This window comes from Triturus cristatus, chromosome 12 (genome assembly GCF_964204655.1).
Source record: "Triturus cristatus chromosome 12, aTriCri1.1, whole genome shotgun sequence".
NCBI classification, from domain to species: Eukaryota; Metazoa; Chordata; class Amphibia; order Caudata; family Salamandridae; genus Triturus; species Triturus cristatus.
The window spans coordinates 309508320-309525821 of NC_140595.1; the positions used below are offsets into that span (position 1 = coordinate 309508320).

Below are 17502 nucleotides of genomic sequence, written 5' to 3' on the forward strand. Positions count from 1 at the left end.
TAGCGCTCCAGGCATGTCCTGGTTGGGCCCATAATATACTGCGCATGTTAATGGGGAACTTTCGATTAGCAGAGATGCAACCACCCACCTCCCTGACTGATCGGTCTTGAATTTATCTACTCGAATCCCTTTATTAGATCTGATTATTATAGCCACTCCCCTTGTGTTTCCTATCTGTTTCGAACAACAAATCTCTTGAATCCACCTTAACTTGCCGAATACTGCCTCACATTCATGTGCCTCCAGATGTGTCTCTTCTAGTAAACAGATATGTGCCTCTGTTTTATTTAATAATTCACAGACTCTAGCCGCTTTCCTGCTGTTTCTCAAACCATTGACATTCCAACTGACATTTTTTATCCTATTATGTGTAATATTCATCATGTAGTTTTCCTATCTAATTTTCTCCTTGGAGGATCCATTCTTCCTTCCAAATCTAAACCAACCCAAATTTTGTCTCCTTTTCTCATTCCAAAAATTATATGTTTTACTCCCTCTCCCCCCCACCTCCACTCCCCCCCGTGAGAAACCCCCCCCTTATGAACTTTGGCGATCTTGTCGCCGGTTGGGAGTTCATGAAACCAACACAGTGAGAAAGAAACCCATGATCATAAAAAAAAAAACAAAAAAAAACATAATACTAATAAGGTGACATTAAACAACATACCGCTTAAGTTCTTATATATTTTTTTTTTCCCTCCCTTTCTTTTTTTCCCCTTTTTAAATTTCTCTCCCCCCATTTTCTATCTACTACATCCCTCACCTTACTAATATTTTTATATCTATATAGAACACTATAAAAAAAGAAAAACGACTCAAGAACTCCAAATATACAACTGTAAGGGAATAGTACAGAGAGGATAATAGTGGATAGTCTTCTATTTACTATTGTATTTAAGTTTTATTAGGTATTAGCAGTTTAATACCTTTACAGGAGATGTAACAATCTCCCTCTTTTTCTTTTTCAAATTATTATGAGGTTTTCCTAATGTCTGACAAAAAAATATCTACTTCCTGAGGGGATGTAAAGTTATACGTTCTATTACACCAGACTACCCGTAGAGCTGCAGGAAACTTCATTTGTACCTGTGCTCCCAAACTTCTCAAATCTGGCATTCTGGGAGCCTAAGTCCCACTGCCTCTGGGCTGTTGCCCGACCCACGTCTGAGCGAATAAAATATTTTGTGGTGTCTATCTGCAGGGATTTATCAATAAGTGCACGTCCCAATATCAGCTCCTTGACTGCGAATGTTTGAAAATTAACCAAAATTTTCCTTGGGGCTTTCCTATTAGGATGTTGCCTAAAAGGATCCCTATGTGCTCTCTGAATTTCCATTTCAAGGTTAATCTCGGGCTTATCTTTTAATATCCCCTCTCTGAGGAGTTTACATATAAGGGTCTTGACGTCGCCATTTTCTAACCCTTCAGGTACATTGAGAAATTTCAAGTTATTTCTTCTAGCGTGAAGCTCTAATCCTTCAAGATCCATTTGAAGCAATCTGTTCTGAGCCCTTAAATCTACTAAGTCTTCAGAATGCTTATGGGAAGCTTGAGATAAGGTAGCGACCTCCGTCTCCAGTGCTTTGGTTCGATTACTGATATCATCCATCTTCTGCTCCAAATTCATACACTTCTTGTTTATCTCCTTTTGGTTAGATTCCGATATCTCGAATTTAGACAGTATGTCCCCACGGAGAGAGTGAAAAAGTTGCGCTAGCTGACTACTGCCACTATCTGAGCCTCCATCCATGCCTGCTGCTCCAGTCTCGTTAATATCATCTGGAGGACTTAAATACGTCTCACTGACAGAATTTTTGGGAGTCTGATGTATAGTAGCGAACTCGGAGGATTCGACCAGAGTTCTTTGAACCGCACCATCAGTCTCAGGCATCAATAAAGAGAATCTGTTTTCTATCTGTATCTGAGGATTCACCAGATCCAAATTGTCCTGCTCATTGGGGCTAGTGCTATTAACATTGGAGGTACTAGAGGCACTAAGTACGCCCGAGATATTAGGAGATGTGACAGGGGGAGGTGATGAATACAGGCCCCAGCTAGGCCCGCAAGGCACAAGGGTTCGCTCTCCTGTAACGGAATCTATAAGGAAGTTGGCACGGAAACTGCAAAGTACAAAAACAACGTTTATTAACCCTTAAGGGTGGTCCTACAATCCACATAACACCCTTCAGTATTACATGGAGTAGCACAAAGAACTTGCGTACATTGTCCCCTTTTATACACAACAGAGGGGCTCATAAGTGGGTGGATACAACATGAGGCCGAAGAACATTACCATTTATGGTCATTCTCGATACTGAATCAATACATGGGCGGAGCCAACACACTCCTTGAGCCCGCGAAAACACATGGTCAAGCAAGGCTAATTATAACAGATGTGGTCAAGTCTGGGCATGCGCCAGATGGACAAGAGAGAGCTATTTATAAACTGTTACTAGGCAGATTACAAGAGCAACTGACACAGAGGTCGGACTCTCCTCGTGGCGAACACGTGGCAGCATGTCAATACAAAATGGAGTCCGGACTTCGGTCAACATAACGAAGAAAACATGATCTAAAGGGAAAGCACTAATGTTCTTTAGTAAATGCTTAATCACATTGCTGTTTCAATTTACAACAGACGACCCTTTCAGCATTTACTGAAGACATCCGGTTTCCAAGAATAATCGTCATATATGTCAATTATCATCATTCCTTTAACCTCTTTAGCTAGACGCTTCTGGTGAGCGACATCGGCAATAGCTTTCTTATCTGGAATGCAGAATGAAATGCATACGGAACAGCACAATGGTCCACATTGAACACACATACAGAAAAAGAACAGAATTGCTATAATAATACAGAGACCAGTTAAAACCTTCCATCCCCAGGCAGTAACCAACGCCCAAAGCCATCCAGAAAAGGACCAAGTGCCATTTTCTGTGTGAATTTCAGCTGCTATTTTATGCAGCTTGTTAATGGCGTTATAAACGGATGGCGTATGATCAGGGATGAACACACAGCAGCTACTTCCAATAATTTTACAGGCTCCACCTCGATCAGCTAGCATTACATCCAATACCATACGATTCTGCAATGCAACAATCCTAGTGATTTGTAACTCTTCCGTGAGATTCCCAAGAGCAGCAGCAGTCTGATTCGTCACAGCCTCTACCACTCTTGTTAATCTTCGGATCTTCCTACTATTCAAAGCGGCTCCAACAAAGAAAAACAGTCCTAGGTTAAAATCAATATACTGTTGCAAGCTGGTATCAGTTTGATCCACGTCATCAATCGATAGAGTACGTTTATACCTATTTACAGTCACATTATTCAACAATTTCAAATCTTTATGATACGATGCGGGTGCTAGGAATACAGGAGGTAATAGGAACGATACATAGCATACCCCAGACCACCCAGCCGGCAAACGGTAATAACCTTTATTTCCACATACAAAGTAGGTATTATGGGACGCTAGGAAGGTACTATTATTCAGCCCATCAATGTTTAAGACAGTTATGCAATCACTGACACCAACAGGGATAAAACCCACACTCTGGACACACAGGTCCGCTTGAGCTTGTGCCACTTGGATCACAAATTTGTCCTTCCCCACAGTGTCTCTGGTGTTCGTGAAGATATAGGGAATGGATTCATTGTCTGGTCGGTACTCTTCCCATTCCCAAATTGTCCCATTCGCTTGCGGATATCCATTTTTGTCCTGATGACATTCTTTATTAAGTCTGAAAAGCAATCGTCCCACTGTCGGTTTCCGAGTGGCAAACAGCAAAGTGTACCATGCTCTACAAGAGCCATTATGAGAGAAAGGAAGTGGTATGAATGGCGTACCTCCTTTCTTCTGATGGGCCGGCATCATCCCACATATCCAACAGTTCGTAGCGTTCGTAGCAACGTGGGTATGATGCAGCATCTGAATGAAAGTGTTATTCAAATAGGACTGTCGATGCTTCAACTCTTGATACGGTAATGTATAAAAGTAGTGCTCCGCAGGCACTGGAGTCGTCAACACAAGTGTTTTCCGAGCAGGAGTTACCTCCTCCACAAACCATGTGGTTATCCCAACAATAGCTACTGTTAGCATGAACCCCAACGCACAAAGGATTTTCTTCTTCTCCATGTCAAAAGAAACAATACCCTGATATCTTCCTGAAACCAAAAGGTCTGTCAGAACTCTTCCCCTTGGGCAGCGGTTGATTTCTTCACCAGCGGGCCAAGACGGGTGTCACTACACTAATGCAGGGCTGATCCCCCCCCCTTGCCTCATCGGCTCTCCGTTTCACTAACCCAAGGGCCGTTCTGACAGTATGTCCCGGTACTGGAAACCTCACTTCCTTGGTCGAAGATGATATCGCCTTCCTCCAGAAGTCGCGTGGTCCGGAAAGAGCTCCTCAGTGTCATTCGGCTCCGCAGCACGGCCTGTCTCTGCTGCTAGGATTTCTCGTTGATCGGTCAGCACGGCAGACTCCACCAATCCGGGCGGTACCTTTCGACAGTGCAAGGAATGGATCCAATTCTTCCTGTTCGAGACTCGCACAGCCGTCCTCGTTGCAAGGAGGACTTGCTCAGGTCCTACCCATCTCGGCTCCAAACTGTTCGTTCTGTCGAAGACTTTCACCATGACATGGTCACCAGGCCGGAGACCATGTCCTTCACCGGTAGACCGATCAGGGAGCGCCTCTCGGACCTGTTGATGAATAGAAACCAAGTTATCCGTTAACTGTGCCAGATAATCGCTCATCATTACACAAGGTACATCATACACAGCCTTAGGCCTTGGTGGACCCCAAATGTTCATTGGGCGTCCGAATACTATTTCATACGGCGTAAGGCCGGTTCGGGAGTGTGGCACTGACCTAATTGACAATAACGCCAGTGGCAGGGCGTCTGGCCAAGTCAAAGACGTTGAAGCTTGGATTTTGGCGATCTTAAGCTTCAGTGTACCATTATACTTCTCGACTAGTCCTGCAGACTGAGGGTGGAACACGGCGTGAAACTTCTGAGTGACGCCTAGGCCCTTCAAGACATACTTTATAACATCCGCTACAAAGTGAGGCCCATTATCACTCCACAGAAGTCTACAGACGCCGTATCGAGGAAAAAACTCTTTTAGCAGTAGCTTCGCCGTGGTCATTGCAGTATTGTCTTTCGTAGGGTACGCCTCAACCCATTTACTGAAGGCGCAAACCACTACTAGAACATACTTCAAATTGTTACAGCGCTCAAGCTGGATATAATCCATCTGCAGAACCTCAAAGGGTGCAGTGGGCGTCGCAAATCCTCCTGCTGGAGTTCGAGTACCTTTTCCCGGGTTATACTTCAGACAGATCATACAGGTCTGCACCACCCTCTTTGCCGTGCTAGCAATCTCTGGATGCTCCCAGACTTGGGTAAGCAATTTCACAATTGCGGAAGCTCCAACATGTGCTAGCCCATGTGCCATCTGAACCATAGGTTGTACGAAAGCCGTGGGTAACTTCCATCTATCCATTTGCTTATTTCTCCAACAACCCTCATCATCCAACTCTCCCTCGCTAGCCCATTGCTCCCGCTCTTTATCAGAAGCGGTCCTTTGCATTTCTCGCACTTCCTCCTTCGCATCACGCCATCTCTCCACCTGTGATTTTACTACATACATGGCAGTAGCGCCGGGCTGCATCGCAGTCTCCCGTGCTACTCGGTCTGCTAACGCATTCCCTTCTCCAACTTTATCAACTACTTTCCTATGGGCGCTACACTTAACAATGGCCATTTTCTTTGGGTATGTCAACGCGGTTAAAAGATTGTGAACTAACTCTCCATGCATTATCTGCACCCCATGTGACGTTAGAAACCCTCTCTCCTTCCAGAGTAGGCCGAAGTCGTGCGCTACTCCGAAGGCATAGCGGCTATCTGTGTAAACATTCACACACAATCCTGTACTGAGCTCACATGCTCGTGTTAATGCTATCAGTTCCGCTGCCTGAGCTGACTTCTGTGGTATGCGTGCTGTCTCCACTATTGTTTGCAATGTGGTAATTGCATACGCTGCTGAAGTCGTACCATCTGGTAGCTTCAGGCATGATCCGTCTACCCACAGTTCTCCATCTACCTCTGGAAAGGGCGTATCCTGGAGATCAATACGACCCTTTGTTTGTTCCTCAGTCACAAGAATACAATCATGCGCTTTCCGCGCCTCAGGCTGGGTCTCGGGGTATGGCAACAATGTGGCCGGGTTTAAGGTCACGCACCTTTTCAACGTAATATGAGGAGCCAAAAGCGTCAACTCATATCCCGTTAAACGGGCACTGGTCAAATGCTGCGTCTTTGTTTGATTAAGCAGGGCATCAACAGCACGGGGGACTAACACCAACAGCTTATGGGATAACACAATTCCTTCACTCTGCCGTATTGACACAGCTGTCGCCGCAACCGAGCGAAAACACCCTGGCAATGCTCGGGCGACAGGATCAAGCACAGCCGAAAAGTATGCACAAGGGCGCTGCTTATCACCATGCATCTGCACTAAAACTGATAATGCACATCCATCTTTCTCATGCACATACAACGAAAAGGGTTTTGCATAATCAGGGGTCCCTAACACTGGTGCTGAACAAAGGGCCTGTCGCAGTTGCTGAAAAGCAGCATCACACTCATCTGACCAAGGGATTGGGATAGGCGTATCTTTTGTCAAGAGAGCTAGTAATGGCTTAGCTATGTGTGAAAACCCCAATATCCACTGTCTACAAAAAGAAACAAGGCCCAAAAATGCACGCACATCCTTCTGCGTGGATGGTCTCGGTGTGTCCAAAATTACTTGGATACGATCTGGTGTGAGTGCACGCCCCTCCTTAGACAAAAGGTGACCTAAATAAGTCACCTTTGGTCTACAGAATTGCAATTTCTTCCTAGATACCTTATGATTGTGGGATGCTAAAAAGGAAAGTAGGGATAACGTGCTCTTCTCACACAACTCCAGGGTGTCAGCCGCCAACAAGATGTCATCGACATATTGAATGAGGGCGACCCCCTCGAGTAAAACAAAGGAATCCAACTGTCGCTTCAAAGCCTGACTGTAAATACTAGGGCTTTCTGTGTAGCCCTGGGGAATTCTACAAAAACAATAAGATCTATTGTTTAATGTGAACCCAAAAAGAAATCGGCTATCGGGGTGAATGGGAATAGAAAAGAAGGCATTTTTCAAATCAATCACAGAGAATGTGGTCGCCGTAGGCGGTGTGGTAAATATCTAATTACCTGGACTGAATTTAATACGGAATCTTAAATAAAATAGCTCAGAAAAATAAGAGGCAGAATCCGTGGTATAAGAGGTTTCTGAATGGGCTTTATTCCAAAATGGCCGACTCGAGTCGCGGCCTTCAGGTTCCGTCACCACGAGGGTTCAGGAAGTGAAGTACAATACTTTATTGATTGACATGCATTTTTATAGTAAGTACATTACAATGAAGCAAATGCAGAAGGCGTAACAATTGATAAGGAAAATGACAAGGTATGTGCGTAACCGAAGATGGGCGTAATAAAGAGTAAAAAGAAACATGATTGGTTATGATGTCATACATAGGTGGATCTATAAGATAATACTTGGCAGAGATACGCGCGCAGCAGCATGACGTGTGATTGACGTGCAACTAGGAGGCGAAGGGGACTTGACATTTAGCTCTACATGTGGAGACAAAAAGTCTGGGGGGTCAAGTCAACCTAATCCCAAATCATATCTAACATCCTATGTTTAAAGAACTATGTTATCCACAAGGAAGGACTCTCGGACAGAATCTATTCTATACTGACTGTGTGTGCGTGCACAAGCGTCTAAATGTCTATATGAGATGCAAGGGGCAGAAAACTTTCCATGGTAACAGGGCTATGAATTACTTGCATGAGGACAGAGAGGCCGGGCCCTTTGCTCGGTAGCTAGAAGGAAATGTTTACCTAAACTACTAGACAGGAATGCATCGGCTGAGGAGCAAAGTAGATAATTCGAAGGTGAAATACAGCTTCTTGGCAGGCAGGCAAAACTGGCCGAGGCAGGCACCGTTAGCCGCACAGGAAGTAGGACAAAGTTCATGGATACAGATGCGAGCTCAAACTGAAGCTGTCAGAGGCAGAGAGCAGGGAAAGGCTTGAGGACAGAATCGGGCCTACTTGCCTGAACTGTAAAAATGGAGTAACTGAGCCATATAAAGTCGGTGGCCTTTCATACTTAGGAATCGAATATCCAGCCCATTCATGGCGGATCTGACAGAGAACATGTTGACGGTGGACGCACATGTGTTTGCGTCTTCGAAACTGGAACTGGAGGGAACATACATGTGTTTGTAACATGCACATAGAACCGTTGGGGTCCAAGATAGGGGACATAACTGATCAGGAAAATCCATATTTCCACAGCGGGACCAAGGTAAGCAACGTCGTGATATCGGAAACCACCGGGTACTGAGGTATCACGATCTTGTTTACTTCCCTCAAATCAATTATGAACCGATAGACCTTTGCATCCGTGTCCTTTTTCAGAATAGGGAGAATCGGACTGTTACAGATATTATAAGGAACTTCTTCCACTACTCCTACTGCGATCAAATCTTGCACAATCTGTATGAGAGCTTCCTCGCCCTCCTGGGAAATACGATACTGCGGGAGGCGTGGTAACGCCGCCCCCTCCTGGACACTAATGTGGACCGGAGGAATCACCATTTGTCCCACATCTGTGTCCGAAGTCGCCCATAAAGCTCGAGGGAGGGTAGCCAACAACGCATCCTCTGATATCGTACACATCCGCCCAGACCGGGGGTAATTGTCATTTAAGATCACCCTCACACCCTCAGGGGAGCAGCGGATCGTAGCCCTAAAGTGCTTTAACATATCAAGGCCCATAATGTTATCCGGCGTATACGGAGCAAGCAGAAACGGACAGGGCGCAGAAAAAGAATCAACCTTAAATGTAAGGGGCTGTGAAAGAGGGCTTCGGGAGAGTGTACCGTCAAACCCTACCGATGTAACCATTGAGCCGGATGGGGGAGCCCCCGGAACCAAGTACCTAGACAATGCACTACGTGTCGCTCCTGTATCCACTAGGAACTGATCAGTAGAACCTAAAACCTCAGCCGATACATAAGGACCCGTCTGATCGACCGGCACCTCAACTGATTCGGACCCCCATCCAACGCATTCCTATGCATGCTGAGAATCATGATATCCCGATCGATCGATCTCCGATACGTGATACTGATGCTGGCGATCGAAAACATTTGAGCTATCTCGGTGCTGCCCAGCAGTATCGAAACGGACATTATCGTTAGAATTCCCTCTAAAGTTCGAGGAACCCCCTCTACCTCTCGGGCCACCCGGAGTATGCCCCTGACGCGAAGCACGCAACACTGGGCAATCCCTGGCCCAATGGCCCGATTGCTTACAATACGCACACTGGTTCCTATTCAAATCAGATCGGCCCGAAGGGGGACCATAAGATCCGCCCCTTCCTCTATTATTACCCCGTCGGGGCGGGCCATATACTTGTGCTAACATCACCTTGGTTTTGAGATCTTTCGATTTCTTCTCCTCCTGGCCCTTCGCCTCGTGCTCCTGACGCTCATAGTACTGAGCGATAGTCAGAAGGGCCGTCGGTGTCGCGGAGGACCAAGAACTCTCACTCGCTTTTAACCGGGCCGCAACTGCCGGTAGCAGATTAGCCACATATTTGTCCGCGAAAAGGTGGCGGCCTGTTTCGTCAGTAAGCGACTGGCCACTAAAATCATGAAACGTTTCTTCAAAGCGCGTGAAGAAATCTGCAACTGACTCGTCAACTTTCTGTTTACATGCAGCTAACATATTCCAGTCAATCTTTTTAGGGGGGATAATTGTTTTCAACTTAGCCACAATAGCAGCAGGGAGATCTAAAATATTCTGAGGTGGTTTCTGTGCGGGCTTCCTCTCCCTGTCTTCGTCCTCAAGCTCAGACCACCGGGCCTTGAAGGCAACCGCATCATCTACCCTTCGGACAGAGCGCCACGTATCCGGCGGTAGGATAAGGCCAAAGAACAGGTCTATATCCGCTAAGGTCATTATGCAAGAATTCAAGGCCCCCTCGACTTCTTCATAGAAGGCCGCTGGATTCTTGCGGGGGTCAGGCAATGCATTCTTTAACGCCATAACATCGGCCCTATGCCATGGAGTATAAACCCAATTATACACAAAATATCCCCTAGCATCGGCGGAGTTAATGTCCGAGCTAGTCCCCGCTCCTTTAGGAGGGACATACAAAGGCGCCGCTTCTCCCATTGGTTTAGCATGCACTACGTCATCCTTATCTGACTGGGAGGTGGATGGGTGGCCCCCTGCTGCAAACGAATCCGACTGCTTCTCCTCCTCCGTTTGTTGGCGTGCTTTCTCTCTAAGGGCCAGCGCCTCGTCCCGCAAGGCGAACAGCCGCCGAGCCGCCTCAGGAGCCTTAGAGGGAGAAAAAACACCGTTACGTATTGCTCTGGCATCCGAAGACACTTCGTCAGGCTCAAGGACATTAGAATATTTTCGGAAAGCAGTAATCACTTCATCCGCGAAATGACCCAGAAAATACACTTTATCTCTCTCCTGCCACGGCCCCCAAGTTCGAAATAATTCCTCCATGGATACCTTGCCCTTAAGTGCACGGAAGGAAATTTGCCGAAGCTCAGCCATTTGCTCGGCCGACAGCATGGACCGTGTGTCTACCTTACCCGCAGCCGGGTCAGAATCTTGCGGCCGCGGAGCAGATGCGCCAACATAAGGGGGCGGAGAGCGATCTAGCAAATAAAAATCATCATCAGAATTATTAAGGACAGGATAAAGTGGCTGGCGAACAACATATTGACCCGAAACTTGTAGCCTACGCTCTTTCTCTTGTCTGTCCGTCTGCTCTTTGTCCTCCCGACGCTTCGCTTCCTGCGCTCGCACATGATCATTCTTCCGTTGTTCTTTATCAAACAGCGCTTTCTCACGCTTCTCTCGCTCACGCACTTCCTTCACCCATAATCGCACACACTCAAACATATCCTGACGAGCACGTCGCTTACACATACACTGTTCCACATACTCAATCTTACGTATATCAAACGATCCATACAAAGGCCATCGCAACTCAGGATCCTTCTTTGTGTATTTCCTCCATACTGTGCTGTACATTATGGAAGAAAGACCATGCTTCACATACATATCCCTATTAGGAGTCCCCTCTGGGGGAGCTGGAGCAGATTCCTCGAGGTTCAACCGGTTACCAAAGCAGCAGCACCACTTACGGAGTGCGCTAAAAGCAGGCATGCTAGGAATAATGCAAAATATGCAATATTATAAAGAAAAATGGCACTTAATCGTTGCGCCGTTCAAAGTTTACACAGCTCCGGAGAAATCTCTCCACATTACCTGCCTATATGTGTTGCAACGCATATATTTTCACAAAGACAAATTCAAAATATGACTAGTCATCATCAATCAAACTCAAATAGCCAAACCAGGCTTCAAAAACTCGGAGCAAGCACCGTACAACGGTTCTTACCAATCAAGAGTCCAGGTTCCAACTGCCAAGCTCCACAATCGCCCAAACGGCTCTCACGGCAGGACCGACAGAAGAGGTCTCAGTCGATGACCGGCGCCACCCAGACGGTCAGCTCGGAAGGGAAGGAAGAAAAACCTCGGGATGCCAGGGCTAAGACGCCGCTGGCAGTGATCACGTCCCCGGCCAAACTCCTCACCTTCGTCGCGACCAGTCCTTCGAGCATCCGAGTCGCCGATGAGCCCCACGTGACGGGCGCCAATTGATGAATACAGGCCCCAGCTAGGCCCGCAAGGCACAAGGGTTCGCTCTCCTGTAACGGAATCTATAAGAAAGTTGGCACGGAAACTGCAAAGTACAAAAACAACGTTTATTAACCCTTAAGGGTGGTCCTACAATCCACATAACACCCTTCAGTATTACATGGAGTAGCACAAAGAACTTGCGTACATTGTCCCCTTTTATACACAACAGAGGGGCTCATAAGTGGGTGGATACAACATGAGGCCGAAGAACATTACCATTTATGGTCATTCTCGATACTGAATCAATACATGGGCGGAGCCAACACACTCCTTGAGCCCGCGAAAACACATGGTCAAGCAAGGCTAATTATAACAGATGTGGTCAAGTCTGGGCATGCGCCAGATGGACAAGAGAGAGCTATTTATAAACTGTTACTAGGCAGATTACAAGAGCAACTGACACAGAGGTCGGACTCTCCTCGTGGCGAACACGTGGCAGCATGTCAATACAAAATGGAGTCCGGACTTCGGTCAACATAACGAAGAAAACATGATCTAAAGGGAAAGCACTAATGTTCTTTAGTAAATGCTTAATCACATTGCTGTTTCAATTTACAACAGAGGTACTATATTTTTAGAGGTAGCTGCTTTCTCCATTATATTAAAGAAATATTTTAATGAGGGAGTAGATTTAAATAGGGGGGCACGACCTTCAGGAACCTGACGCTTTTTTTTCTCTCCTGTCTTGCCTCCTTTTTCTTTCTTTTTTTTCTGGCGTGGTGTAATCGGGACTACTATGCCACCCTCACCAGAAAAAACAGGTTGCAACTCGCTTTCTATCTGTGAGCGGAGTTGATACCTATTTTCTCTTAGATAATGGGTTAGAATTGCTCGAAATATGTGGTTGACCGATCCGATTCACAAGTAAATCCTTTTTTGCACCCCCTTCCTCTCCCGCCGTAGCCAATACAACAGGTTGCTTCTCCCCAATCTGTAGGTCTCTCTCGTCCCCAGGCAATCCTACGTTGCAAGGAGCCTTTAATCCTCCTTTCAAAGGAACGTCCATCCCTGTATGGGCCCACAGACTGTAAGGAATACGCCTCCCAGGGAACTCGACCACAGCAGAGCTATGCAGCTCAGGGCAGCCACCCACATTAAAAACCTGTGAGCACAGTAGACGCTGTGAATTCTGTAAGCACATAACAACTGGTGAGCCACTGCTCGGCGCTCCCCTGTAAACCTCCCCCTTCACTGACCATACAGTTCTTCTTCCGCTACGGAGTGGCCAGAAGTCGATCTTGGTGGCTGCAGCTCTTGAACGCCGCCACAGACCTGCTCGACATCCGTCGCTCCCTTCTCCCCGTCGGCGCCGCCCCTCCGCGCTGAATTCGGCGAGTGCTTCCGCCCCGATCCGCCGTCAAGCTTCAGGCTATCAGGGTCCTAGTGCCGCCGCCAAACGCCGTTATGCCATTCCAGGTACGCCGAATCCCGATGAAAAGGAGAGAGTGTTGAATATAATTGATTAATACAGTTACGGACATGGAAAAATCACCCTGCACTTCTCCCGCACCTTAAGGTATTCATTCATGGGTCCCTCCTCTGTGCTGGTCCAGAGCTCCCACGGCCCGCGTCAGCCGGCCGCCATGTTTCTCCGTAGCCTAACCTTGCTGACTCCATCTTGATGAACACCCAAAACTTGCTCACTGAAAACTACCTCATGCTCAACACCTCCAAAACAGAATTCCTCCTCATTGCTCCCCCTAACCATGCCCCCAAGAATGACCTCTGGGTCCATCACCTGTCAGCCTTCAACTGCTCCCCCCACATTATCGACTCTGCTAAATCTCTTGGAATCCCCCTAGACAGGCACCTGAACATGCAGAAACATATCAGTAATATAATCAAGGGTGCTAAACATCAGATAAGGCTGCTAAGGAATCTGATATCAATCCTCCCACAGGAAGACTTCAAATGGGCGGTTCAAGCTTTAGTATTACCGAGGTATGATTACGGCAGCTCCAATCTTTGCGGTCTCCCCAAACAAAGCTTGGTTCCACTTGCGGCTTCCATTAATGCAGCAGCCAGATTGATTACTGGGACAAAAAGAAATGAACACATATCCCTAGCCTTAAAATCCTTAAACTGGTTACCTTATGAAGCTAGAATACAACTAAAGATCGCTTGCCTGACTCACAAAGCACTGCACTTCAAGACCCCCATCTATCTGGCTCACAAACTTGAATTATCAGGGGGTGGTCGTCCATCTCGAAGTGCAAACTCACTTCTCCTGAAACCTCAAATCTTCCACAAAAAGAAAACGAGTAACAGAGCATTCTCGGGCATGGCCGCGAAGATTTGGAATTCCCTTCCACCGGAGGTTCGCCGAATCCCATCCACTGCTTCCTTCAAAAACAAAGTGAAAAAACATGTAATACTGAAATTCCTGCCATAAAGTCCTGGGTAAGTTGCCTCAATACTGCTCTCTTCTCTGATGATATGACTTTCCAGTTCACAGTTACACTTCTCAGTTTAACAGTGGGAACAGGCCATTCCACACCTCTGTATGCTATGTCTCTTTCCCATTGTTTGATCGCTATCTGTTACGTTTGTGTAATCTGGTGTTTAATAGGATTGGCTGACTACTACTGTTACTATGGACATCGCCTATGCCTTTCTATTGTTGGAACTATCTTATTTGGTTCGCAAATGTTCTGAATCATTTTGTTGTTGTGCTCTCGTCTTGAACCTAGTGGTAATGTTTATCTTGAACCTATTTGCAATGTTTTGCTCTTGTCACACCTTGGTATTCTACCTACCTCAACTGTGAAGCGCTCCGATACCCTCCTGGGTCTTGTTCACGCTATACAAAACTTTATATACAAGTAAATAATAAATGAATAAATGACGACATGTTCTTCTGTAAACCCGTGTGTTACTGTTCTGCTGTTTAATACAATTAGTCCATTTATCGCTAAAAAGAGAGACCAACATCAATCATCACCCTGGGATCAGTGTGAATATAGTTAAGAGAGAAGTGGGACACCCTGAACATCAATGTTTTGAGTAAATCTTACAGAGTTTCACAGTCGTTGAAGCTCGAAAAGGCGCAGGAGCAATGGCGGCTCCCTGTAGTCAAACACTAGTTACATTAGGGAATAATACACATAATCGTATGTTTTGTCCGGTGCCCCCAACCATTCATATATATTTTTATTCTCAAGGTTAGGTCTGGGGGCGCTAAGACACTGCGGCCCGTATGTTTTGGTGGTCTCTAGATTGCCATTAGGTACTGCCCGTTAAATATGTTAATTTTCATCATCAGGTATGGAAGTGCTGGTGCACTGAAGCCCGTACATTTCTGTTCTCTCTTGTCTCCAGTAGCTCAGTCCCTCCGAACCCTCTCCCTACTTCGTCAAGGTGAGGCTGCCTTCCCTGCACTTCCCTCCGCGCGCCTTGTAGGTACTGGTCGTTCAACTCAGCTTTCCTACTTGACGTGTTTCTTCCTGTCATGTGATCTTCAGTTGCTGTCACGTGATCGGGACGTCTAAGGGGCTAGCGTATGACATCTTTCCTGTCCTTCTACGTCCACCATCTTGAATGTATAAGGCTTATCGTCTTGCAGTGATACACTCGCCAACATGCTAATAATTTGTAAACGTAGGCCAATTCTGGTTCTCTTTCCCAATTGATTTTTAATTAAAAGAAAACACCATTGTCTCGCCAGATAAAATCTGTATTAAGATTGCGGTTTGTAATGTACCCATCTCAGGGCAATGTATAAATTGTAGTGATTTTGTGTTAAAGGAGCACATGATAACGCTCTAACCATAAGTGTGTTGGTTCAGTCTTAGGTTGGATAAAAGCGGGAAACGCCCTTCCAGCGTACCAATCTTGCCTAAAGTGTAAGAATAGTATTCACCCACATCTGATCATTGCAGGCACATTCCCCTGTCCTAGACTTCAGTGTAAAAACACGGTGCAGTCTGGATATTGTAGTTTTTTTGTCCTACAAGAGCACTCGGACCCGAACAATATCAGGGAGCAGTATGGACAGGAATGTTAGTATTCACAACCTATTGAGTAAATCCCACGGAATATCATCATTCAATCCATTTGCGTTGCTCTGGATCCTATATATACATTTGTATTCCCTGAGCAGCAGAATACATTCGGTGTCTCGCACTGTATTCGGGATATTCAGTTTATCTAGCACTGTCCAGTGGATGTCGTCCACCGTGTGTTTTTGCTCTAGGTAATGTGTAGTAAATTTCATCATGGCTTTCTGACATCTGATATTACTCCTATGTTCCATGATCCGCATCTTTACTTTACTTGTTGTCATTCCTATGTATAACAATCCACAAGGACATTTAATCAGGCAAATTACATTTTCCGAGTTACAGTTTGTATGTTTCTTCTGCACCCATGGATATTTCAGATTTATGTCAATACTCTTAGTGTCCTTGGTGAGGTGGCAGACGTCACAAGCACCACATCTGGTGTGGCCTGTTACTGGCGGGAGGTCCCAGAGTCTCTGAGGTTGCACTTGTGTCTCATGACGGGGCATAATGTGTAGTAGCAGATCCCTCGTGTTGGCACCTCTCTTAAAAGAGAATAATGGTCTGTCAAGATTAAGGCCATTGGAGTCCAAAATGCACCATTTATTCAATTCAATGCGTTCTATATTATTTGATGCAGAGTTGAACGTGGTAACGCAGATTGTGTTAGTCACTCCCGTTTTTTCTGTGCTTTCCAAAAGGGCTTCCCTATTACAACTGGATGCTCTCTTCTTGGCTTTCTTTATCACCCCATCTTGATAGTCTCTCTTTCGGAGTTTGTCAGATAGTTCGATTGACTCCTTTCTAAAGTCTCTTATATCTGAGCAGTTCCTCTGTAAACAGAGAAACTGTCCCACCAGGAGGCTCTCCCTTAAAGATTTGGGGTGGAAGCTATTAAATGATAGAAGGCCATTCCTCTCCGTGGGTTTGTGAAAAACCTGAGTAGTCAGCTTTCCTTCCCTGGGTACAATCACCAAATCTAAAAACTGAAGTTTAGTTTGTGTGATAGTGGATGTAAAGTGTAGTAAGGAGTTCCAACTATTCAGCCAGTGTGGGAAATCATTGATCGATAGTTTGTCTCCTCCCCAAATCAGCAGAACATCATCTATGAACCAACGCAAGAGTTTAATGTGGTCCACCCAGGGGCCGTCATGGGTAAAAGATGTGTTGCTGTTCAAAGGCGGCCACATACAGCCCGGACAGACTAGGGACGAAAGCACTGCCCATGGATGTCCCAACAGGCTAAACAATACTGTAATATAATTCAGGCTCTAAGTATGACACAGGAAAAATGGCTCAAGTAACATCTGGGGTGAGGCACTACAACATACATATCCTGAGGATCAGTGAAAGTAGGTGGACTGGATCTGGCAGAATAAAAACCACCACAGGAGATATGGTAATGTACTTAGGAAGGGACCATGACCAACATCATGAAGGCATAGCCATTAACCTAAACCATGGAAAAGTAAGGTTGCGGAATAATGAGTGACAAAGGATTGTTGGAATTTTGCACCGCAAATGATCTGGTCATAGGAGGGACTCTCTTTCCCCACTGTGATATTCACCAGCTAACGTGGTGCTCACACAGTGTCAGAAACAGAAACTAGATTGACCACCTGATAAGCGGCACCTGGAGAAGCTCCCTGCAAGATATCAG

The 17502-nt window shown here is 46.0% G+C and overlaps 1 protein-coding gene across 1 annotated transcript; it reads right to left on the reverse strand.

The window, feature by feature from the left end:
* Window positions 1-1042: 1042 nt before the first annotated feature.
* On the reverse strand, window positions 1043-12623 carry LOC146775945 (uncharacterized). Its single transcript, XM_085637065.1, has 2 exons — window positions 12408-12623; window positions 1043-2034 (listed from the first exon to the last, which is right to left on the reverse strand). Exons 1-2 carry the CDS (start codon window positions 12439-12441, stop codon window positions 1043-1045), a joined length of 1026 nt encoding a protein of 341 aa, XP_085493191.1. The 5' UTR covers window positions 12442-12623.
* Window positions 12624-17502: the final 4879 nt, after the last annotated feature.